General features: G+C 37.5%; 1 protein-coding gene across 3 annotated transcripts in view; it reads right to left on the reverse strand.

Moving 5' to 3' along the window:
* GOLGA4 (golgin A4) overlaps positions 1 to 26602 on the reverse strand; it is a gene marked incomplete at its 5' end in the record, with an annotated part of 103425 nt that overhangs the window by 41647 nt on the left and 35176 nt on the right. For 2 of the 3 annotated variants that reach the window (XM_084618164.1, XM_084618163.1), the window contains 10 exons: positions 1995 to 6301; positions 7285 to 7440; positions 9049 to 9180; positions 10400 to 10578; positions 17019 to 17166; positions 17945 to 18028; positions 19964 to 20151; positions 21992 to 22130; positions 22751 to 22849; positions 24164 to 24235. In XM_084618164.1, the coding sequence (XP_084474290.1) occupies positions 1995 to 6301; positions 7285 to 7440; positions 9049 to 9180; positions 10400 to 10578; positions 17019 to 17166; positions 17945 to 18028; positions 19964 to 20151; positions 21992 to 22130; positions 22751 to 22849; positions 24164 to 24235 (5504 nt within the window). The remainder of the gene's footprint in view (positions 1 to 1994; positions 6302 to 7284; positions 7441 to 9048; positions 9181 to 10399; positions 10579 to 17018; positions 17167 to 17944; positions 18029 to 19963; positions 20152 to 21991; positions 22131 to 22750; positions 22850 to 24163; positions 24236 to 26602) is intronic. The other variant, XM_084618165.1, reaches the window with a different exon arrangement.

A 26602-nucleotide genomic window follows, 5' to 3' on the forward strand; every position in this document is an offset into this window, starting at 1 on the left:
CCCAGGGAGGCTATTTGCTCCTTTCCTATGGGATGCACCTGGAAGACCCAGGTGTTCTGCCAAGATGGAAGAGACCAATAAAAATGAGTCATGGAACTTTTGCTCAGGGAAGATCAACATACTAATGCTCTGTATGTAGACAGCGTTATTAGACAAAACCTGGGTTGAGAAACTGTTAGGGCTCTCAACAGTATACCATGTTTTTCTGACACACAAGCACACACGAACACAGAGGTTTTGGTTTTTTTAAAAATCAGCTTGTACCTCCTTCTTTGAAGTTCACTGCCTGAATTTTCAACTCGATTTTGGGTACAACCTAAGGAACCTTAAAGGTGGGCAACCTTTTAGAAGGTAGGGGAAGCATTCAAAAATCACATTACTTTTGCAAATTTAGGCCCATAGTTGTACTCGGCCTAAATCTTCTTAAGTATCATGTTTTCTTAACCTCCTTTCCCCATTCTCCATTCTGAGGACATTAAAACTGTGTGTATATTTTAAGATGTGTATTGAGAGGCACTTGTTACTCCTGGGGGAATTCTGCGCTACAGCACACATGCATAATTAATGAGCTCTGGAGATTTCTTATTTTGTGTGCAGAAAAAAGCTTCTGCCAAAATGTTGCTGCAGTTCTGCCTTTTTCCCCACCAGAGGGCGATGTGGTGATAGAGTAAAACTGCAGCTCCGCGACAGTGAGGGAAGAGAGAGAGCTGCCTTTGCAGGAGACAGGGGTTATGGAGAGACAGACAGAGTGGGGCTGCTGAGAGGGTCAGACAGGGGCTCATAAAGGCTAGTCGGGGAGGACAGACTGGGGCAGGGGCTGAATGGGAGTGGAGGCACAGGGCCACAGGGGGGAGGGAGGTGCAGAGACACATGGGGATGGGGATGCAGAGCTACATAGTGAAGGGGGTGGCTGGTGGGGGCACAGAGACATATGGACAGGGGAGTAGCTGGGGGGCACAGACACACATGGGGACGGGGAAAAAGAATAGAGGGTGACTGGGTGGGGACACAGACACATGGGGCGGGGGAGAGGGGACACGGGGATGGGCAGGGAATACAGGGAGACACAGGGACAGGGGAGTGGCTTGGGGGGAGCACAGGGACACATGGTGATGGGGAAGGGGATGCAGAGCTACATAGAGACAGGGGAGTGGCTGGGTGAGGGCACATGGAGACGGGGGCAGATGTGTCTGACTGAATGGGAGAGGCTAGGGGTCAGCCAGGGTCTGCATGGGGGAAGATCCCTAACAATCCCCCCCGACTCCCCCAAGAAACTGTTCCATACTTTTCCCACCCACACCCAACAACCCTCCAAGTTCACACCTAGGCTCCTTCCCAGCAATTTACTTCCCTCTAACTCAGCTCCTCCATTACCCCGGACTCTCCCAAGCCTTTGCACTGCTTCTGAGTGGTGCGGAAAATACAGTTCTGTATTGTAGTTTAACTTAATTATTTCTCAGAGTTCTGTATTAATATGCCTAGTAAGGAATCTATTTGTCAAAAAATATTTCCTAAATCTTTTTTGTTGTCTGTATTGTTACAGACATACTTGCTGACAGGTATTTTGAAATAAATGACCAAAAATAATTGAAACTGGTGTGATTATACTGTGTTATTTTGACAAATAAAATATGCAGAATTTTTAAATATTGTGTGCAGAATTTTTAATTTTTGGTGCAAAATTCCACCAGGATTAAGTTGTACAGGAAAGCTGCAAAAACATCACTGAGCCCAAACCAAGAGTGATATATATTTTTTTGCAAAATACTGTACTTTTCCTTGGTTTATGAAACTAAAGCTTATTTTTTCACTTGTTTGTGAAACATTACTTTCAAGTGCTTTATTTTTTTAAAAATAAATCCTTAGTAAAATATTAATCTCTATTTTACTGGTATCAAATAAGCTTAAAAATATATGTATTTATCTTCAGGTTAAAGTGACTAACGATCACTTTAAAAAAAAAAGTTTAATGGACTAAGGAATATAGACGATACCTGATTTTCTGTTCCATTTCTTCTAAAGATTCCTTCTTCATTATATCTAGTTCCTGCTGATGCTCCTTCCGCAACGTACGCAAATCCTTCTGTACCTTGCTTATTTCTTTGCGCAGTTTTTGCTTCTCTCTGTCAGCTTCCTCCAGTTTAGCTTGCAACTCCTTTTGCTGAGTCTGCATATCACCAAGTAATTTCTGCAGCTCCAAATCAGACTTAGTCTCTTCTTTTACATTTTCTTCAAAAATTTTCAGCTGGCTATTTCTTTCATCCAACTGCTGCTGGAGACCTTGCAATTTTTCTTCATATTTAAAAGTTACTTCTTCCATCTCAACCTTCCATGCTTCTTTATTCTTTATTATATCATCCTCCAACTCTCTTATCTTCTGATCCAAAGACTGACTGACTTCATCTTTTTCTTGAAGCTGTTTCTGTAAGTTTCCGATCACATTTTCCATACCATGATGTTTTTGTACTTGGGCTTTTAATTCTTCTCTGATGCTTGCTAAGTCATCAGCACCTTGTGTGTGTTGATCCAGTAACAAAGAATATTTCTTATTTTTTTCCTCTATTTCTTTCTGGAGCCTTTTGATCACACTTTGTTCTTCTTGTAGCTTTTTCTCAGTACATTCCAATTTTTTAAAGAGTTCCTCCTGTTGGCTTTTCATTTTTAGCTTAGAGTCATTACTTTCTTGTTGCTCGTTCTCATACTTCTGTAATAATCCATCCTTATCTGTTAAGTCTTTTTGTATTACACTTATTTTCTCTTCATACATCTGTCGTACATTCTCTAGCATACTGGCTTTTTCTTGCTCTAAGGAAGTTTTTACATTTTCTACTTTTTGTATTATTTCTCTTTCCAAGTCTGCTGAATCTCTTATTAATCTATTTTTTTCTTCTAAATCCATAATTTTGGCCTCTCTTTCCTGCATTTTTTGTTCTAAATCTTTTAACTGATTTTCCATAGATAGCTTTAACTGTTGTTCCTTTTCTTCCATTTGAGAGGTCAATTGCTTTTTAATAGAAGCTATTTTTTGTTCCGCCTTTTTTTTCAGGTCTGCTAATTTGATAGTGTTTTCTGCATTCATCCTATCTTCCAGCATCTTCAACTCTTCTTCTTTGCTTTTCATCATTGCAGTTTTCATTTGTTCAAATTCTCTCTGCTTTGTATCGAGTTCAGCTTTCACTGAATCCATTTGCTTTTCAAGACTTAGCACTTTTTCTTCAGCCTCCTTGAACCTGTTGTCCTTTTCGACAACTACAACCTCAGCCTGTTGAAGTTGCTGAACAAGCTCTTTTTGCTCACTGTCTCTTCGCTCGTTGTGCCTTTTAAGTTCTTCCATTAAAGAATCATTTTCCGCTGTTTTCCGAGCAATGTGTTCCTCCAGCTCAGCAGTTCTTGCCGTTTGGATTTTTAACTCTGCAGTTAATTCTCCTTCTTGCTTTTCCCTTCTCCTCTGCTTTTGTTCCATTACAGCTTTCAAACTATCTAAATTCCTGCTTTGCTTATCCAGCTCTTCCTTCAGTTGATTTATTTCTTCATCCTTTCCACCAGCTTGGATATTATTTAATTCAAGCTTACTTTGTAATTCTTTAATAGTATTGTGATTCTGGGTAAACCTTAACTGTGCTTTTTTCTTCCATTCTGACAGTTTGTTCATCCAGTGGTCTACCTGCTCCAAAGCTGATGCTTTTTCTTGACTCAGTGACTCAACCCTGGAAGATAATTCCTGCACCTGATTCAATAATTGCAGTTGATCCTCTTGGTGTTGCTTGCTTAACAAAGATATGGCTGCTTCTTTTTCTGTTAAACCTACGCTGTTTTCAAGTTTGACATTTAGTTCAGTCACAAGCTTGTTGAGAGCACAGATCTCAGATTCTTTTTCCTTAAGCTCCTCTCTCATTGAAGTGACACCATTAATATTTTCAGATAATTCTTTCCTTAACTGTGTGATACAAGTTTCCTTCTCTGTTGCAGCCTGTTGCTGATGCCCTCCTTCTTTTTGCAACAGCTCCTTTTCTGTTACAAGTCTTTCAATGTCAGCTTTCATGAGTATAATTACATTTTCCTTATCTTGTAACTGTTGTGTGGACTCCTGCAAAGAGCTATTTACTGCAGTATGATGTTCTGTTATTTGTCTAAGTTGTGTTTCTAGTTCAGGAATTTTACAGTTTTTAATTAATATTGCTTTTTTAATTTTTGTAGTTTGATGCTGACAATGTGCAATTCTGGAAATTACTAAATTAATTTTTTCAGTACATTTTTCAATTACTTCATTGGTTTTAGTTTGCAATAAAGCGTCAGCTTCCTTCCAGTAAATATCTAGCTGTGCTGATAGTTCGCTTGACAACCTCTCAAATTCAATTTGTTTTTGCTGACTCGCCAAATGTTTATCCTCTAGTTTTTTCTCATAATCCTCACGTTCTTTACAGTATGAGGATTCCAGAATTTGGAGTTTTTCATCAGATGTTTTCAGCATATCTGTCAGTTCTGTAACTTTGATCTTGTGTTTTTCTTCCATTGTTTTCTGCTCCCTGAGCTGTTCCTGTAATACAGCCCTGTCCTTCAGAGAGTGACTGAGGTCATCTTCTAGTTTTTCAAGTTGTGCTTTGAGATCAGTTTCACTTTGTGACAAGGTGTTCACCTGTGCCAACAACTGCTTTAGTTGTTTTTGCAATTCATTCCAAGATTCGTCTCTCTTCACTTGTTCTTCCTTCAGCCGGGTGATCTCGATGTTAGTCCCCTCTTTCTCAGCACTGAAGGTGGCAAGCTTCTGTTTCAGGTCTCCAACTTCCTTCTGTTTTTTATGTAGTTCAGTTTCGTGCTTTTCCTTGAGCTCTTCCACCTGCTGATTGAGTTTTTTTCCCCATGTTTGAGCAACTTCTTCTAGTTCCTGCCTATGAGCTTCTGCAAGACTTTCTAGTTGCTCCTTCTGATTCATTTCCAGTTTTGACACAGCATCATTTATTCCAGCTGAGCTGGCATGTGCCATTTCCAGCATTTTTGCACTGAAATGTTTCTCTTTCTGACTGAATTCCAACTGCTTGTTTTCAAATTCTTTTTTCAGTTTAGCTTCTTGTTCTGAAAGTTTCTTCTTGAACGTTTCTTGCATCTCTTTTGCTTTTTGTTTGATTTTTTCCATCTTGGTTCCTTGTTGTTTAAAACTATTTTCATATTCAACTTGTAAAGCACTAATTCTCTCCTCTTTGGCTGATATCTTCTGTTTGAGCTCTTCCACCTGTTGACTCTGCTGCTTTTTTAGTTGTTCAAGTTGATTTTCCTTCTCAACCAAATCTCTCTTTGCCTGATCAATTTCTGTACTGAGATCTTTCAGTTGAGAGTCATACTGTTGCTTTAGAGAGGTTATTTTCTGCGTGTTTTCACTCCTCTGGTCTTCCAGCTGCTGCCTCAAGTCATGTACCTGGGATATGTAAGAGTCTAATTCAGTCCTAACTTCATTCAGCTGTGCTTCAGCTCTTACAATCTGTTCTTTAAGATGTGATTTTTCAGCTTCCATATTTGCCAACTTTTGTTGCAGCTCTGTTAACTGTCCTTCATAAACCTTTGCCTGCTCACTGGAGATATTTTGGTGTGACTGGCAGAGGTCTCCTAGTTTAGCAGACACTTGCTTAAGTTCAGCTTCAGATATTTCAAGCGATTCCTTTAGTTTATGTTCTTGTGCTTTTAATTCCTCCAGATGTTTTTCTTTTTCTTCCAACTGTACCTTGAGTTGGTTAGTTTCTTCTGTGTGTGCCTTCTCAATTCCTTGGACAGATACGTCATGCTCTTTAACCATCATGTCAATTTTTTCCTGGTAGTGGTTTCTCTGTTGTTCCAGTTTTGCCTCAGACTCCTGCTTTGTTTTATCTACATCATCTTTCAATACAAAGTGCTCTTGTTCTAGGTCATGACGTATTTTTAGTGTTTCTGATAACTCGAAAGATAATGCTTCTAGCTCTGTTTGTTTCACATCAAGCTTTTCTAATGTTTTTGCATTCATCTCTTCTATGTGTGCACGGAAAACTGACTCTTTTTCTTTCAACATTATATCCATTTCTTGTTTATGTTTCTCTCTCAATTTTTCTATTGTGGACTGTTGCTGTTGCTTTAAGATTTGCAGTTTTTCTGTCCAAAGTTCTTCCTCCTGCTGCTTCATGTTTTCTAGCTCTTCCTTGTGCTTTTCAACCATTACAGTAATTTCTTTATTGTGCTTGTTTTTTTCAGACTCTATCAAAGTAGTTAGTTCCTCCAATTGTCTTTTGTCATCTTGTGAATACTTTGCAAGGGAACTTTCCAATTCAAGAATTCTCTGTTGAAAGAAGATTTTAAAAGGTGGTATGAATAAACAATGTTTAATATAAAGAATTGTAATGCCTGCTTAATTATTTACCAGATTCAAATTCTACAAATTCCAACTGTCACCCACTTAAAATAATCATCATCAACAATACACTAAAACAAACAGAATCAATTTGTTTTATGTAAGCCATTTATTGTATTGTCAGTTGTTATTAATTTTGTTTCCACTAAGTTATATGGTAATTATAAAATAAAAGAAGTCCTTCTATTTCACTTATATTAAAAATTTAAATGTGATAACTTCTTTGAAAGGTTTTTAAATAGTTTAATAAATATATGAGGTAATTCATCAGAACTGCTCTGAGCTTGAGAGGCTGATGGCTCTGGTTCCAGTAGTTTGAGTGTCAGCAGGTGCTCAGTAGCAGTCGCACACATCTGCTAACGTACCTTATTTCTGGCCTTTACACTGTTGATATTGTAATCCTTGACCTCTTTTGAGCACAAACTGCCAATTTAGAATAATTCTGTAGTGGTTTAGTAATGTATAAAACATCCGTTAGGTAACAAGTAGATAAAATTGTTTTACTTGTGACCTGAAGGGTCAGATCCTTCAAACTCTCACTCAAGCAAAGTCTTATTCACTTGATCATTATTTATTATTAACATTTATATCATGGTACCACCAAGAGGCCAAAAAGATTGACCTCTTTGAGCGAGGCAAGCTATACAAAAATTCTGCCTGGGGAATACAAGTTCATGCCCTAGGCATGAATATGAAACAAGCATATTTCCATGTTCTGCCATTTAACGCTCCACAAAATTATAAACTGCAGCACATCATGGTAACAGTTTAATTTCTGGTGCTGCAAAAATATATGTTTTAAGTATGACAGTCTTTCATCATAGCCAATTCACATAAGTCTACCATATCTACTAGCATCAAACTTAATATGCAGAAAAGTGGTTAGTTAAAATTTTGACTATTTTACTCACAGTTCTAGATGTCTGTATTTCTTGCTGCATGTCCTGAAGTTTCTTCTCACACTCTGATTGTATTGCTTTTTTCTGCAGTTCTAATTCTTCTAATGCCAGGGATTCCTGTTGCTCTTTTTCTTGTACTGTCTGTAAACACTCGCTTTGACTTTTTTCCTGTGTCAAAAATTATGAATAAAACAATATTGCACAAAAGCAACCTCCAGTAAGTAACTCTTTTTACACCATGATATGGTTCTAAAAAGCAATTATCAAAAGAAAAGGAAATCTCATTTCAAAGGACTATATAACTACGTTTTCTACCACAATCAACTTTGTTTTTCATATCAACATAAACATAAAATTTGCAAAATCCCCACACCAGCAGTAAATAGAAAGTTTTGCCAGGTAAATAGGCACAAGCTAACATACTTATAATCCACCATCTTCTGCAGAATCTATACTTTCAAATAAAAATTAAGCTTCTAATCTTCATGATTGAGAAAACAATCTTAAAAATGTGAACTGAGTGTTAATGCAGCCTAACTGTATCCGTGTTGGTCCCAGAATATTAGAGAGACATGGTGGGTGAGGTAATATCTTTTGTTGGACCAACTTCTGACCTGAAAAAGGGCTCTGTGTGGCTCAAAAGCTTAGAACATAAGAACGGCCATACTGGGTCAGACCAAAGGTCCATCTAGCCCAGTATCCTGTCTTCTGACAGTGGCCAATGCCAGGTGCCCCAGAAGGAATGAACCAAATAGGTAATCATCAAGTGATCCATCTAATCGCCCATTCCCAGCTTCTGGCAAACAGAGGCTAGGGACACCATCCCTGCCCATCCTGGCTAGTAGCCATTGATGAATCTATCCTCCATGAACTTATCTAGTTCTTTTTTGAACCCTGTTATAGTCTTGGCCTTCCTAACATCCTCTGGCAAGGAGTTCCACAGATTGAGTGAAAAAATATTTCCTTTTGTTTGTTTTAAACTGCTGGCTATTAATTTCATTTGGTGACTCCTAGTTCTTGTGTTATGAGAAGGAGTAAACAACACTTCCTTATTTACTTTCTTCACACCCGTCATGATTTTATAGACCTCTATCATATTCCCCTTCAGTTGTCTCTTTCCAAGCTGAAAAGTCCCCGTCTTAATCGCTCCTCATATGGAAACTGTTCCATACCTCTAATAATTTTTGTTGCCCTTTTCTGAACCTTTTCCAATTCCAATATAATCTTTTTGGAGATGGGGCGACCAAATCTGCATCCAGTATTCAAGATGTGGGCATACCATGGATTTATATAGAGGCAATATGATATTTTCTGTCTTATTATCTATCCCTTTCTTAATGATTCCCAATATTCTGTTCACTTTTTTGACTGCCACTGTGCACTGAGTGGATGTTTTCAGAGAACTATCCACAGTGACTCCAAGATCTCTTTCTGGAGTGATAACAACTTGTCTCTCTCACCAACAGAAATTGGTCCAATAAAAGATATTACCTCACCCATCTTCTCTCTCTGAGTGTTAACACAACTGCAGGTGCTGGCCGATTCAAGTGACTCATTATCTCAATTAAGCAGCAAGGCATATAAAAACCAGCTGCAGTATCCATACTGAATGTCTCGGACTCCTGGATTGTCTGGGATACACTTACCAGGGTCCAATAGAGATTACTGAAAGACAGTGAGATTTAGGGGTGAGACAAGGGTTTACCATAGACAGACAGACTTCTATTCCCACCCAGCTCTGCCAGAAGTAACCTTGTACATTGTAGGGATGCTTACAAGAGCTGCCCTCATCTTCTCCTGGAACTCCTTTTCTTGAGCCTGTAATCTCTCATTTAGCTCCTGCTCTTTGGTAGCCAGATCTCTTTTATGCAATTTCTCTAGCTCAGCAACACGCTCTTCTGAAGACTTCTGTAAATCAATAAACAAACGTCCCTTGCATTATTTCTCATATAGTGGAGGAACAATGCCACTGTGAGTAACAAAGGGAATTGTCTAATTGCTTCCCTTTAATAGGCAACATGTTACTCAACATGCATAAGTAAAAGACATTAAAATTACATATTAAAAGAATAATCCCAAAGAAGAAGTTATTTTAAAGTTTCTGAAATGCTTTTCCATGCTCTGTCACCTCATGCATAGTGCTAGTGACAGAATAACCAAACTCTGAGGTCTTTCCCAACCATGCTCCCAAATCCATTTATGGTTTTAATTTTTTTTAAATTGGAGAAAATTTTCTCACAGCTTTAGGATATAAGCTACTGTCTGTAGCTCCCTTTCTATGCTCAGTAAGTCAGTTTCATAAGCCAACATTCAGGACAAAGCTCAGCTGGTGAAATCATAACCAGAGATACCGTTTAGTCAGATTTGAAGGCCTACACAGGTAGGTAAATTATTTATGTAAACAAGTTTATAAATCCTCCCCCAGCTACAAACCACATTCACCTAAAACACCATATTAGAACTATAGTGTGGCAATCTATTACCATAGAAAAGTTAACAACATAATAAATAAACACAAGAAATTGCTATTCAAATTGAAAATTATTAGAAAAATAAGATGGAGGAACACAGATTTATATCCGAATACAGTGGATGGAATGAGAGCACATTCTACAAAAGCACACACTGTGGCAGGCTTTTAAAATCTTTAGACTTGTTAGACTAAAAATGCTCAATAAAAAGTACTCTAGTTTAAAAATCATAACCATAATAGAGACGAAAAAAACCCTGATATGTTAACCATACTCCGCTTTCCTTTGTAACAAACAGCACTGGAATATTTTAAGAAGCCAGTAGAAAAGCGGTGTCTATCGTGACTATTTCAGGTGCGCTGCCAGAGACACTGATTAAACAGCGTGCAACCAAGAGGTCAGTTCTGAGCCGTTTGTGTGCATTTCCTTTCACATCCTAATGTTGAGGTTTCACAGGCTGCCAGAGAAAGGGACAGATTAATTTGGGAAGGTTTAAACTACTGCAGTATTTTATTACTGAACACATTTTTCCTTAGAATTTATTTTTTTTCTATTAAACAGCGAGGAGTTTGAAAACAAGCCCGGATACGTTAACACATTTTAATTTAAAGCATTAATTTAAAAACAAATGATACATACTCAGCCTTAACTTTTACCTTCATAATCTCAACCACCTCCTGCTTCACCCTGGTTAACTCTTGTTGAAGGTTTACACGTTCTTCCTCACTTGTTTTTTCTATTGCTTTAATTTTTTCATCCATCTCTGCTTGCAGCTTTTTCCGTGCTTCCTCTACCTTTTGGGCTGTACTCAGAGCCTTCTCAAGCTCTTCAAATGCTGCAAGAAAGAAAACAAAGATATTTCATATTCCAGAAATAATTATTTTCCTTGACATGTGCGCAGGGCTCCTACTGACTATAAGTTACACACCAGACAGAAGAATCTGACCCTAACAATCCACCGTATGCTAACATGGGCTCATTAATCAGGAAGGGGAAGAGAACAGAACAGTAGTTGCGAATTCCTAGACCACTACTGCATTTAGGTTACTATATATTTTGCTCACCCAGAATCAGAATGAAGTGCGCCAACTATAAACATATTAAACCACAGCTCTTCCTCTAGCTTCATATCCTGACTAACTGAAAAGGACTGAAGAATGCGCCATGAAGAAAAGGTAACTTATCACCAGTTTATTTTAAAGAAATCTTCCACTAGAATTATTGGTAGAATAAGTAGAAAGCCAGGACTGGAATGTATATCCACTTATCGTTACATCTTTTTATTATGTATTAAAAAACATCCAGATATTTTACTTGCCCATGAGTTTGAAAGGTGAAAGACACTTTGCATTTATGGTGTTTGAATTACATTTAAAAATAAAGCTTTTAACTATAATCTTCATTTCTGAGCCTACTCCTGCATTTCCAAGAGACTTATTTTCTTAAAATAATTATGTTCACCCAAATTATGACTTTTTGGAGTTAATTTCTTGAGAAAGCTTTTTTGTGAGTCCTCATAATGGGAACTAGAAAGTGATATTTTTTCTGACAGTAGCAAAACACTGACTCAGATTTTTTTTAAAACCTCCCTCCTGCTTTAATGATCAGAAGAACTGAAGTGTTTAAATACATTATAAACATTAAAACCACTGGAGATTCTTTTCTGCGCGTTTTTATATATAGTAAACCAATATAAAACAGGGTGGAAATGTACACTCTGCTCAGTCAGCGCTGCTAAAAAGAAGTGCACAGAGCTCTAAGACAAACAGCTCTGCTAGTGCACAACCCTGCAGCCCAACCAGGCATGCACCTTCTGGGGTCAGCAATAGTCCATATCCCCTATTCCACTTTCGCCAGTGCATATAAATCAAATATGGACTAGGGTTGTGACCTTTCTAGCTGCTGGTAACTGGACCCCCGAGGCCCTGTCCTCTACCCAGTCTCTTCCCCCAAAGCCCTTCCCTTGCTTCATCTCTTCCCTTGAGGCCATGGCCCTTCTTCGCCTCTTCCCCAGACCCTGTCCCCTTTTCCACCTCTTCCCCCAAAACCCCATTGCATGCTCTTTGCCCCCATCGAGTGCTCCTTCCCCCCATCCCTCGTTGTCGCTTCTTGGATCATCTCTACCTCCCTCCTCACCCGCTAGGCTCCCTCTGCTCCACGGCTGGGACAGGAGCTGCTGCAGCCTGACAAGGAGTCTGCCTGCAGGTAGGAGACAGCCCTGGCTGAGCAGGGGCTGGTGCAGGCTAATGACCCAGCGCTTACCTCTGCCCCATGGTAACCTACTTTTGGTGTCTGATCTGTACATCTGACCCAGACTGCCAGGTCCTCTTTTCGACTAGACTTTCTGGTCAAAAATCGGGCACCTGGCGAACCCTACTATGGATACAGCCTGCACTGGTGCACTTGCAGGGACTAGAGTGATCTCCCTTACTTTCTCCTGCAAACCTATGTATAGCCGGCTATAGTTTGTCCGTAAGTCCTTTACAAAGAGTATCCACAATGCCAGTGTCACAAATTACTTTTTTTTAAAAAGTAACAGTTTTTACCAGAAGTAGATTCAGAAATAAAAACTGCCATTAAAAATTTCAAATTTATTTAACTTTTTATTCATAAGAGCATCTCACACTTTCAACACTTGGGCTGAGTAATATACGCTGCAATGTCATGTAAGCCATTTGTTAATTACTGGGGGGAGTGCATTTGCCATAGCCTGCAGATCCATCAGATAAAAGATTTCAAGTTCACACTAGGACTGACTACTAAAATGTAGCAGTTTAGCAACATGCAGCAGGCCAGCTCCGTCACCATAAGCAGAAGCACAATGCTGAGGGGAAAGTTAGATAAGCTGGTGGATAAAAGGTGAAGGGTACATGACAGCACAAGGAAGCAACACTTCACAGGAAGACATTCTGTTCTCTAAAAGTGAAATTCTATGCATCTCAGGCACTTCTGGTATATAAGCAAGAACCTAATATTTTTATTCAAGGTAGTTAATTCTAGTGTAATATGACACTCAAGTGATCATTTCAAACCAGCAGGAGGTTAAACTAGCCTCCTTCCAGTTAAACAAAACTGACTAATTTTGCACCTATCAGGACTTGTTTTTTCCCTACTGAGGCTATAAAACTGTAATAATAAGCCTTGTTTGTTCATTAAAACATCTCTAGGCTGAACCCAGAAAGCAAAGTTATCTTTGTCCTTCTCTCCACTAGCACAGGGACTACTAAAACAGACATGTTAAAATACAAACGTTTGGAACAACATTAAAGTTAATCCTCTGTAACGTATCTCAGCAAAACAAAAATTTAAGAAATATAGCAAACAATACTACAGTCTAGCCTTGCAAAATCCCATTCACCAGCTCACCCTCGTCAAATAGGCATCTTTTGTGTCCATTGTGACTAAAGCCATCAATGCTGCAGAATCTAAGCTTTCATTTTTTTAAAAAAAAGTCTGTGTTAGAGGAAAAGTAGGGTAACTTTTATTATTTTTACCACCACCACCACCACCAGCCCTTGCACTGGCAAGTTCTTGACAATTTTTTAAACACTGCTCTACAACAGTAAGTACACATGGTGAAAATATCTAATTTTTTAAAATTTCATTTAATGTCAGTCTGTATTATCAAGGGTTCCTGATAACCAATACTTCAAGAGTACTGATGCGGTAATCTTCAACTACAATACCGCCAAGTGGCGAAAACTAGAGAATACTGCACTGAGCATGGATATGAAAGAGACTGAGGAAATATAAATTTCATCTGTTTCAACCAACTCACAACTGCAGAGAAGAGCAACTCAAATAAGCAATATGACAGTTACACTCAATATACTTATAGTGGTTGTTTTGTGCATTTAACCTAATATTAAGAAATGCATATACTAGAATTCTTATTAAGCATGCTCTTGTTCTCTGTATACCATGAAGGGTAAATTAAAGGAGAATTATTTAAATTGTCAAAATGAATACCAGTATGACCTACAAAGAGATGGAAAAACAAAACACTATATAATTTGCCTAATAAAGGCAGAAATAATTGCATGATTCTACTTGGTACTAAAATAGATTATTGTCTTTAACATTAAATGGATATCTAGAGTGTTCAAAATGTTGAATAGTGAGGACTTATGCCAACTATTTAATAATATGTAAGAGACTGAGGTTTTCAAGTGCAAGTTTACAAACACCCTGGCTACTTTTGATAAATTGTAACTTGACAGCCAAATATTGCAGGGATTTAGAAAGTTAGTTACAATTCGTTTAGGTAAAAGGACTGAAGTTTGACATTGCCTGAGAAGCACAGAATTTACTTTGTAGAGCCTGATTCAAGCACCCATTGTGTGATGTAAGAAAAAGAGAGCCCTTACCCCAGTCCTGTTCATACAAGGCTTGGGAAAGGCACCACAATTCACTTATTGGCATGTGTGGATGCACAAAAATAAGATGCTCTGTGAGATTTCAGTATATAATGCACCCTGACTACAAGAAGTTGAACTGTAATTATCAAATAGGGAGATTTACATACTTGTGATTTTATGTAATATTTATTTACAAAATAAGCTTATATATCATGTTGCAACATAATCATACATAATAGTGAATATTCACCAGTTTAAGTTATTTGTATCAAATGAAATAATGGTCCATTTCATCAAGGTCACCTAATTAAAATGATGGTTTAACTATAAAGGAAAAGCTACAAAGGAAAGAAAGTGAACAGATTTATGATTCCAGGTAAGTTAAAAATACAGCCTGACATATTATAACATGCTGTATTTAAACAGATAAATCGTCACTATGAATGATACAGTAGCTATACAAGTGTAATGAAAGTAAGTTTGCACCTATCTTAGCCATATCTTACTTAACATAAAACAAATTTTCTTTCCACAAATATTCACTTTCACGTTCCCTTCTGGTTAAGTAACAATACTTTGTGAAGATAAACAAGTCTAGGAATACAGACATTCACCAAAATTGGCAACATGGTGAAAAGAGTATGGAACTTCAAGGACTTAGTGTGCTAAACAAAATGTACAGGCCTGTCATAAATGCATGTAATAGTAATATTACAGTCATTACAGAAGAAGGCTGTGGCCTAAAAGCCACATCAATTGCTCTATTACAATTAGTAATGAAGTAGTTTTACAACTTACAATTATAGTAATTTAATGCTGCTGAATCAAACTGTATTTTAAATAGTGTGTGACACTTTCATCTTAAACTGAACCTCGACATGACTGATTTTAGTCTTCATCCTGAATGATTTTCTAGAACGCACAAAGCAAGGAAAACCGAATAAAGGGGAAAAGCACAGAAACATCTCTCAGAGCTACTATTAACAGAAATTTTCTGTACTCTAATTTGATTACTAGCTTTCTATCACTTGAAAACTAGGATCCAATATGACACAGCAAATGATCCAGAAGCCAAAACCATTCTTATTTTCATAGCGTGTTCAACAGTGTAGAACACTGTGCCCTCAAACCCATAGAAAGATCAATACAGCGAATGCAAGTGCTTACATGCTAACAGGACTGATACATCAAAGTGGTTTGTGGGTGTGCTGTTGGTCGGGGGGGGTTTTTTGGTTGTTGCTGCTGTTTTGGTTAAAAATAGATTTGGGGTGGAAATCTCACTTTCCCAAAATGCGGTGCTCAGCATAACACCCCCTGTAGGTCAAATTGTGTGCATCACCACAACAGTTAATTTTGCGAAGTACCAAGGGAATCATCCCTATCCTATTTTGAAGCTCTAAGTAAACCAAAAGAAGAAGCTATTTACGGACTAGTCTCCATACTACAAGACATACAACTGGTTTCAATTTTTTCAATGTTCTATTTCAGATAGCTACGGTAAAATACTTCATTCCTACAGGTGTACTAATTAAAGCACATTTTTCCTGCTAAGAGAAGTTAAAATACTACCAACTAACCTGTATGCACTTATTTTGAAAGAAACATTATTAAAAGCAAATACTACAAATTACACTTTACAATCTCTGAAAAACATTATCAAACCCCAATTTTATAAAACCCTGATGCTAATATTTGCTTAGTTTTGAAATCTGGTTCTTATAAAGCTAAAAATAAATTAAAAAAAATCTAACAACTGGAAAAGTGGGTTTTCTAAGCCAGATGTTTGGTGTTTTCACAAGTTTTCCAAAGGTTTGCTAATAGACCATCTATGGAATTATATTTATTTTCTGTTTACCTTTTTGGCTTTAGATGCTCAGTCAGTTTCTTTGCATCACTCAGAACGTACATGATTTACTCATGTTGTAAATCCTTCTTTATAAAGTTCTGTTCTAATTTTACCGAAATATAAAGTGAACTGCAATAAAATTTCTGAATCTGAACTTCTCATTAGATCGTAGCAACAGAATACATTTGTAATGTGCAGTTTATGCAGATTAAACTACTCATTTTTATTAGCTGCATTAAATGCAACTTTCAGATGAAGTTTCTCAAAATGATTATGAAAGCAAACTGAATGCAAATAAAACTAAACCTTCTATAAGCTGTGCGGTACAAGGTCTCATTTTATTTTCCAAGGAATACATTTCCAAGGAATATAGTTTGGCTGTTAAATTAGTGCTAAATTAGCATGCACATTTAATATGTTACCCATTTTCTTGTAAAGAAAACTGATATGTGTATTTATATAACAAAACAGTTTAAAGCCTGGAACAAATAAATTATGCTTTGTGTTTATGTTCAGCTAGAAATAAATTAGGGGATGTTTCTGATACTAATACTTTGAGGCATGGTCATAGGTTCTCCCCTAAAATGTAAAAGCCTAACTTGTTTCATCTTCTTCCCCACTCCACTCTCATATGTACATTCTCTCCTACGGTTGAGGTTACGGAAAATATGTACTACACTTCTGACAAAAATGCACTAATATTTTTCCCCTCCAATTTTCTCTGCTGAAAACTATACAAACCCACCAAATCACAGCAATCTTTCCTCGTGCAAAAAGGGATAGGTATGGTTGTCGTTCAACAATATTTCATCATTGGATTAGTGAATGTGGATGTCAAAGAAAACAATATAAAATGTTCTCAACCTCTAGTTATATTGGGAGGCAGAGACCAAACTGAACTTGCTTCCCCTACATAGCAGTGATATTAGTAGGAAGGGGTAGAAGAACTTTAGCAGGACAGGGAATTGTTTTAATACAAAGATGAGATGACTGATGAGAGAGTGCAGACAGACCATGCTGAAGCTTTTTCCCATTCAAACATAAAAGCCAATAACCTCCAGAATTTCTTACCAGCTTTTTCAGATTTTTCTTTCTGTTCTCGTAACTCCTCGCCTTGGGTAGTTATCTGCTTGATATGAGCACGCAGCTGAGCAATTTCCTCTTCCTTCATTTCCATAGTTTCATGCATTTGTCGTTTTGTCTCTGCTATTACCATGCCCTAGGTAAGAAATGCTTCAGGTGAGACTAATACATAAATACATAGCATGTGCCAATCCATAAGGATCATCACAAACCTCACCACCTTCTGTTCTTAGACCTTGTATTCTCTAATCAACATATAGCAGAGCGTGTGTGTGTGTATGTGCATGTGTGTATTTATATATATAAAAATAAAAACCCAAAGCACTCCACTGCATACATCTTTCTCTAGGGAAAAGATGAGAAAACAAAAATGTGACAGTCATTAAGTCACAATGCTTAATACACTACTGGAAGGCACTCATATACTGAGGTGATGAGTGCAGTACATATAAGAACCCATATAAAATAGAAGCCATTAAAACTCTTCCTATCTCAAACACATGATGGGTATTATTACTTCACTGATCACTTTTTACCATATATGTACATTTCCAAATCACATTTTAGATACTATTTTTTGCATAACCTAGCATTATAACTATCAGTTAGAAATTCACCTAGACTACTAATCACTGTGCTGTGTCTTTTAAAAACATGTCCCAATCAGCTCTAAACATTCTTCCAACATCAAATCTGAACTACTAGTCAACCATACCAAAGCATTTACAAAATACTGCCTTCTAACACCAGTTTAACTTTTAACAAGCTAACAAAACATTATTAATCTGAAATGTAAAATAAAACCAAACCACTACTAAGAGCAGTTGTAATAGAACTAGAGGTCAGACAGTTTGAGCTTGTATAAATTTTATCCCAAAGCTGAAAGTTTAAAGAAAAAACGCTGCCTTATTTACCTTATCTTGTTCTAGCTGCTCAATCAAATTCTTTGCATCGCGCAATTGAGTAATCAGTTTAGTTTTCTCAGCCATGTGAAGCTCCTGAAAAACCACAAGAGATGAAAAAGAGTTCAGCATTCCCACCATTAAGAAAAAGTTTCCTCTTTTTCAAGTCCGGATAATGCAAGCAAAAGTCCCTAATTGTGAGACAGAGAAGAAACTAGATTTTGTGCTGTTTCTAAGCAGCCTATCACACAACTCACAAGCCAGGGCAAGGTACTTGCCAGTCCCTGTTGTAGTTTAAACATCTCTGAGGGGTGGTCTAAATTTTGGCAGCCTCCCGAGGCTATCCTGTGGCTGGCAGTGTTACCCAGAATATCTGCAGAGCCACATGATGCAAACCCATCCCAGACATACCACCCCCACCCCCATCCCAAGGCTCGAAAATGGGTCTGAAGAAGGCAACATTACAGCTGCCTTCCACAGTTCTTGTGCTGGAAGAATCCTTTCCTATGCCCAAAAGCCAGTTTATGTTGATCCAGCCCTTTTACTTGGTATAAGCCAGGGTGAGGATAAGAATCTCACCCAAGAAATGGAAACAAGATTCAAATGCTCATCGCCCTAAAACAAAATAGGCAAACTATTATAAATACATTCTGCACTTACTAAGAAATCCCATGTCTATTTTGATATGTTAAAAAAAAATCTGAAAGCAGGAACTTTATATCTATCCACTTCTTCCTTCATACAAGCTATCTTTAGGTAAGACGTTCCCTTCATTATACTAAGCCTCAAAATATTTCTTAATACTTCACTGTGTTTTTGCTGTTAGTGAACTGCAAAAAAAACTTGTTTTATATCTTGATATGTTCTTTCAGACATGTATCAGTAGCTTTTTATTTTTTCATTTTTGTGCAGTATTCTATTCCAACTACCATAGATGTCTAGCTTTTCCAGTGACACAATTGTTTAAATATTAAAATATTACAGTGATTAAACTTCTGACTTACAAGGAAAATTTCTGAGTCTGGGTGATATAATATAGTTGTGACAAAACACTAAAATGAAACTTTTAAAAAATTTAGTTAAGGTAGAGTTAATAGTGAAAACATCAACTGAAAACACTATTAGAACTTTGCAGTTTTAAGATACCAAATGTTTGAAAGTCAGGAAATTTGAAGTGAAGTTTCTCCAAACAACCTAACCTCTGAATCCATATGCCTGTCACCAACCCAATTATAGGGAATATTGGTCTAAGTATTAGATATTTACTTTTCACATCTGACTATAAGTGAAAATACTCCTTGCTTAACTGCTGGTTCAGAGAGTCTGCACTTCTTCCTCTACAGCCAACTACGAATCCTCTGACCTTTTCTGGGATCCCTCCTCCTCTGCCCCAGCATCTGCAATGACCTCCTGACTTCTGCTGTCTCCTACTACTCACCCTCACAGAGGCCTATGATATAGCTATAAGGAAACTTCTTGCCCTAATTTTCCTCCTGCTAAGACAATGATCACCCAGGCCCATTATGGCTTCCTGCCTCCCCATGAACATCTAAAGATGGAGGCAGATGGTGAGTGAATGCATGGTTGGCTGAGCAACACACACCTAGATGGGAGATGAGCCTTCTACAGGGAGGGGGCAGAAGTGCAGGGGTCGATGCCAGAAGCAGCCACCAGAAGGGAACAACAGGAGCCTGGGCTGCAAGCTTGGGATCCTTCAAATACTGGCTGCAGATTGATTTTCCTTAAAGGAGTCCTGTAAGACTTATTTATTTTGTAAAGTGCTTGATAACAGATGAAAAATGTTATAGAAATATCATTGGCATATACTACATTAGTAGTGTTGCAAGCAATATTGTGCAGTTACATCTTTGTTTCCCATGGCAGCTTGGCACAGCAGCCACACAGTATTTGGTATTAATCAGTTTCATGACCCATGCCATATCAGAACAGCTGTGTAAATTAATTAAATGATATCAGAACTCTTGCACTACATTAGCTGATACCTATCAAGGGTTAGGGATTTTACCATACCTTCGTTTTCTCTAATTCCTGAAGTCTCTCTTCTAGTTGTTCCTGCAGTGCTTCTTTCTCATTGGTTAGCTGTGCAGAGCGTTCCTTGTGCGATCGGATCATCTCTTTACATCGCTGAAGCAAGTTCTCTTGACGTTTCACTCTCTTAATCAGAGTTTCTAGTGTTTTTGCAGAATCTCCATCACCCTCTACAGACAACATAACCCCATTACTACAAGCACTACTTTTCCAAAATACAGATCTTTTATCAAGACTCCTTGTAATAATACTAACATGACTGACTACCTAGATAGAAGTTCTGGATACAAACAGACAACAGGGAAAGCACCTAAAAGCGGCAACAGTGATTTTTAACTATAAACAGAAATTAAACGGTTTACTCCTCTGGGAGTGTCAGAGGAGAGAACATTTTAAAAAAAACAAACAAACCCCAAACAGCAACGTTACAACTGAATTTAGAGTTACTTGTAGCCATCTACAAAACCTGAATGCTTTCAAGAGCCAACCATAAATGTGCATATATACACAAAATGGCAAATAGTCTTTTCCTCAAAGCTCTCTTTCAGTTTTCCACTTGACAATGAGGACTAATTCTGGATCAAATAAATGTGAAGATTCTTTTATTGATTGTAATAAGCGCACAGAGTCAAGCTGAATGCACCTTCATTACACAGAGTGAGCCATCAATGCACCACATTCATATTGAAACCACATATTAATTTTTAAAGCAGCCCTCCACAAAGGCTCCTGAGACCTTAACATAATAAAAATATTTTTTAAAATCATATGAAATAATTACCTTTTAACAAGATGTTTTGAAACAATTAATTAATTAGAGAGGTATGATTCACCAAAAATGGAGGATAAAGGAACATTAATGCTCTTGAGACCAAAAGGCTCATTTTACTGGTCACAAGAGAACCTGTCACATTTTGATTTTTAAGGGTGCAAACCTTACACAAGTTGCACAATTCAAAAAATATTTGCGCCACATCCAACAAGATTTTCCATGCAAATGATGTGATTGAATGACACCAAAATTCTTAATCTGGCCTGTTGCCTCAAGTAGAATATCCTCAACATGCAGAGATATAAATGAGAAGCAAACCACTTCATGTGGTGGACTTCTCTCTAGCTCCAACCAACCAGACTCCTGTTTTCCCAAGGTGGAGTACGATGTAGCTCAAAAAGGTAACTAGCTGGCAGTATTGCTCAAAGGAATTTTTAAAGAAAATAAAAACCAAAACAGCAGTGAAGTCTTTTGGTCACAAAAGTTACAAGCCAGGGGCAATCATTTCAAAAGCAGATGAGACGTTCAGAAAAACCAAATCAGGAGATCATCCATGAACCTAGGCAGCAAGGTAAATCAAGTATCATTTTTCACCTTCCTCGGGAAGCAGAGAAATGAGACAGGGTAGTAACTGGCAACCATTCCAGAATCCCAGAAAGGATTCCTTGATGGATTCCAGAAAGAAGACCTCAACACAATAAGGATGGGCAGCACTCTCCACTTGCTAACAATGGCCTGCCAATAATGTTTTAAGAAGCCAAGATGGATCAGAAACTTAAGAAACCTGTACAACCATTGACATACTCCTCAAAAGCAGGTCAAATGCAACCCAGGGGACGCGGTCCCTTCTGAAGTCAAAAGGCCAAGAAAGAAAAGCCTGGGGCCAAACTTACAAAAGAACAATACCATAAAAATCACAGGAAACCAAATGGATGAACTACTATGGTATGAGGTAGTTTCTACTATGGTATGAGGCAGTTTGGATTAATCCGGCTACACATGACTTCAGTGGTACAGGTTCTCAAAGTTTCTATGACTGACAAGTAACGCGTCTGAACTTGAGTCTTTACTCCTCTGTACTCCCTCAAGCTTCTTAGCTGCCATATTTTGAGGCAGACTGTCTCCCTTTGGAAAGCATTTTTATTACATTAGCCTAGGTTGCAACTGCTGATACGCTGTCATAATTGCGCCATCCTTTTGGCCCCACTGTCTCCAAAATTTCTCTGAAAAACACCTACCAGTACCTCCTGGCTCCAAAACATTTTCTGCACTGATTTCTTTTGCTGGACTTTGAACTTGTGGTTCAGTTTCAGTATTTGTTTCGGGTAATTCAGTGCTTATTTGGCCATTCTGTAATCGCTGTTTCAGCAAAGATACCTAAACAAAATATCCATTTTGTTAAAAATGAAGCAATATTACGATACATGTACATTCTTACATGTTTTTCTTTCAAAATGGAAAGAAGCTTTAATCAAATTGGTATCTCAGTACCACAGAAAGGCAAATTCTCTTTGATAAGATTTCACAATAAGCATTGTTTTTTCTCCACTCATAAAAACACTATCATTCTTATAGGTGGTGAAGCAAAATGGGACATTTTTCCAATATCATCTTTGCATAAGTTGTGAAAACTTACCAGCCCTAACATCTGCTCACATCAGGCCCATAATGATGGATCTGATATTTTACTTGCCATTAGAAAACAAATGCATTTCTTGTGTGAATGATTTTGCAAAGCTGCTCTTTATCACCTGTAGTATACATCTTTAAGTATTATTTCTTCAACACCACATGTATACAAGAAGCTTTACAGACCACAAACATTAATTGTTCTAAAAGACACAGACATGTGGAGCTAAACGCTACCATTAAAGAAATGAAACCACGCCATTTCTTTATAAAACCTTGTATACTACAGTATTTGGAAAAAGGGCGATCATTTCTCTTTTGTTCCTTCAACTGATTCAAGAGTCTCTTTCTTAGATCAGTGATGTTACCTGAGTCTGCAGGACACTAATAAGCTGATCCTTTTCTTCTAAAGATGCATCATATTCTTCCTGGAGATGTTTCTTAGCTTGTTGATCCATTTGGAGCTCCTAAGGAACACAGAGACAAGTTTTCAATGCAAAATGAAAAGTTTGTTCAAAAGTTAAATTAAAATGTTATAACGAAATAATCTCAAAACAATGTTTAAAGATGTACTAAGGTTTCTGATTATTTAAATTTGACTGCAAGTTTGTGTCCAGAGTATGAACCAAAGTTAACACAGTTATTACAGTACAGCATGTATGTAAAACATTCAGTACATCTGATTGCACATACAGTACCACCCTTCAAAATTAGGAAAAAAGAGAGAAGATCTGATGTAAGAGCAGGGTTTTTCCCTCTCTTTAAAGTTAAGTGAGTTAATGCATGTGATGGGATCACTTCAGGGCCACTCCTGAAAGCTGCCACACACTTTCAATTCCTTTGGAGTTGAGAACACATGGCCCTCACAAGACTAGGCCTTGTGAGACTGAAATCCTTAACTTATCCATAGAGTAAATCAAGTTTCCCTCACTGCTCAAACAATTTGCTTCTACTCTGACCGGAGAGCTACTGCTTCTAATGCAGATAGTAGTCAGACTCCACTCCTATGACTCCCTAATGAGAAGGCTAACAGAATACCAACTAATTTTAATGATGACAGTGCCTTTGTCCACAACATTTGGCCACTAAAATCTATATATTGGTACTACCTATTCACTCCCCTGAATTGACATTAGATAATGGACTACTAATCTAGACTAAATGTTAATCAGTGATCTTGCACCAAAGAGTTATGTACATCACTACCATTCCCTGAGCCACCATGTCTCTCTTGGTTTCTTTTTCTACTCCTCTGAAAGGAGTAAATGTTCCTAAATGCTACAATAAGATCTATATTACAGAGCAGCAAGTACAGTACAACAGTGCTCTAAGCAGGAAAGGGTACATCTGTAAATCTCTTTAAGTGGTCAATTGCTAAACAGTTCTAATAGGTTTTCTGTTGACTGTAAGAAATGTATGCATTTACTCATGCATCCATTGAAAATCATTTCCTAGGATTTCAGTTTTTAAAAAGTCACTTTTATCAACAAACATGCCCCCAATGATATATAGACATTTTCACAGTCAGTTTACCGGTAGAGCTGGTGAACCAAATCTAATTACTACCATTTTACAGGTGCCTATTTTGAGAAAAGCATTTACCTTTAAGAGAACTGCACCTGTAAGTCTGGGTTTGTGCAAGCCATGCAGAGAGACAGAAGGAGACAAAGCAAGACAGCTTGGGCAAGACCTGGGTCACTGACTGCTCAGTCTCCTCTTTATTCCCATTTGACACTGTTAACCTCACTTTTATGCTCTAAGTCTTACTGCTTACCCCTTACCTTCACAGATGAGTTCCAGATGTCATAACTGAACCCTCCCTCCCTGATGTCAGCTTTGAGAACAGCAACTGCCTATAAAGAATAGCATCTTTGTGAGCTTACTATACGAGCCATACAGAGACAGGAGGACTGTGTTTAAGACGAGAGTTCCAAGACACAGACTGCTCCTTTCTCTTCCCATTCAACTGAGTTCACTTTTTTAGCCTTGCTTTGCTTTACATTTCTCACTATCTATTGATTACCTGGTTTCCTGCATTTGAGAGCCTCACCTGCAATACTTTAAGCTGGCAAAGACAAAAAGCAGGAGAGCTCAGGGTGACAACAAATGCCAAAGAAGTCTACTGCTACAGGTGCAAGTTACAGATGATAAAATGTTCTTCTGTTGTATCAGAAAGCTCTGAAAGTATTATTGGTAAAGAACAGAAAAGGCAGACAGGGAAGTGTTCATTTACAGGGCACTGTTATGTTGTGGATTTATCCTCAGAGGAGACTCAATTTGACCTCTATTTTTACACAATAAGGGGCAACTCTTTCTAAGAAAGGACACTTATTTAGAACAAATTTTGTTTACAAGAAATATTTCTAGAATACTAGTAACACCTTTGATTATTTTTTGGAAAGTTAGGAATCAAACTCTAGAGAAGTTGATGGCTCAGAGCAGGGGTGGTCAATAGGCAGACTGTAAGCCAAATACAGACCGCCAGACGTTTTTGAACAGACTTCAAAATCTTTTTATTTACTCATTATCGCTTTTTTTATTATTATCATCATCATCTCTGGAGTCTGGACTTGGATTACACCTTGACCAAGAAATTGGGACCTCAACTAAAAAATAACTGACCATCACTGGCTTAGACCAACACAGAGCTTCCTATTCATTTTTGACTTTTTCAAGATCTGGTTTTAGACAGTCTTTTCCAGAGGTGCAAATGTAATTTGATGCAGATTAGGGAAAGCCTGAATAAATTCAATCTTACATAATTAGTAACCCTTCTATAGAGTTATCATCAGTCTTAAGTTATGCATAGGACTATGGTTTTCAGTAAAGATGTACTCAGATTTAAAGTAAATTATCTTTACAAAAAGCACAATAAGAACCAAAGCATCTTTTAAGGAAAGATCTGTCTAAATTTCTCAGTAGAGACCCAACTCCTGAACCATTGCACTGGGAGTTTTGTTACTTCCATGGGAAAAGGGTCATGCCCAAATCAGGATGTTTCATTTTAGATAGTTATAGATGACTGCCATGGAAATTTTACTTAAATTTTTAATAAAGGAAGGGGGTAGCTAATTTGTCACCTCCCTTTATCTTTTGTAAAAACATTACAGATTTTCTATACAAGACAGAATGTGAGCATGAGTGAAAATTACTGTAAGTTACAATTAAAATTCTACAAACTCTGCTCACCTGAATTAGACCCCACATGGATGAGGAACAGCACTTTGTGATTACAGACCAAAAAATAGTTTAAAAGAAAGTTGGCATGCAAGGAAATCTGTGAGCCCCTTCTTGCCAATAAATGTGAAATACGACCACTTTATTTTAGTGTGATTATGCCTAAGAAATTCCTTTTATCTTTATTAAATAATCTTCTAAATCATTTGTTTGGCAAAAAATATAGGCATTTAAACCACCTAAATTCTCCTAAATCAGAATGATTGATACAATGACATTCCAAGGATCTTAGCAACAGTGTTGAAAGCTGTAGCAACAAGCGAGAATATGATGAAGGCAGTGTGTAGAACCCAGTTACATCAGAGTGGCAGTTAAGGAGAAGGTGTATGGTTTCGAATGAGTGGGGGGGCTAGATTTCTGGGGGAGCTTGTTACAAAGAGTTAGGAACATGTGTGAATTGAAGACTAATGTCGCTGTGTGAAAGCAGAGCTGACATCTCATTCTGGTACCCAACACCTGTGTGGTAAGTTGCTTCAATTTCTGATTGCATTTCATTAGGGATCTTTAACTTGATTTTGTAAAACAGTCAGTATAACTTGCTCTCTCTCTCTAACAGGTTGCAGATATTTGTTAAACTTGTGACATGATTCCTATACACTTTGTAAATATCATGTAAGTTAAATTAAAAGGAAGCATACTTGCCAAAGAATTTACCTAACATGCTACTTATACATACAGTATAGGTTCATGATTTCAAATGAACAGGACTGTTTTAATTTGATCAGTTTATCATATTTATGTCCACTCATCCAGACTTTAATTATATTGTATGTTACATGATAAAAATATTTTTGTAAATAAGGAATAATTCAAAACCCTGGCATGGATTTAAATAATAGAGTCATATATGGTAGAAATTAAAGCAAGATAATGCCTCTTCATGAACTAGGTTCTGCACATTGTTTGGTTTTGCTCAATACCAAAGGCAGGATAATAAATGAGTACACGTTAAAGTAAATGACTTTTCAACAATCACCACAGCG

This window comes from Lepidochelys olivacea (assembly GCF_965140295.1).
Source record: "Lepidochelys olivacea isolate rLepOli2 genome assembly, chromosome: 2".
NCBI lineage: Eukaryota > Metazoa > Chordata > Testudines > Cheloniidae > Lepidochelys > Lepidochelys olivacea.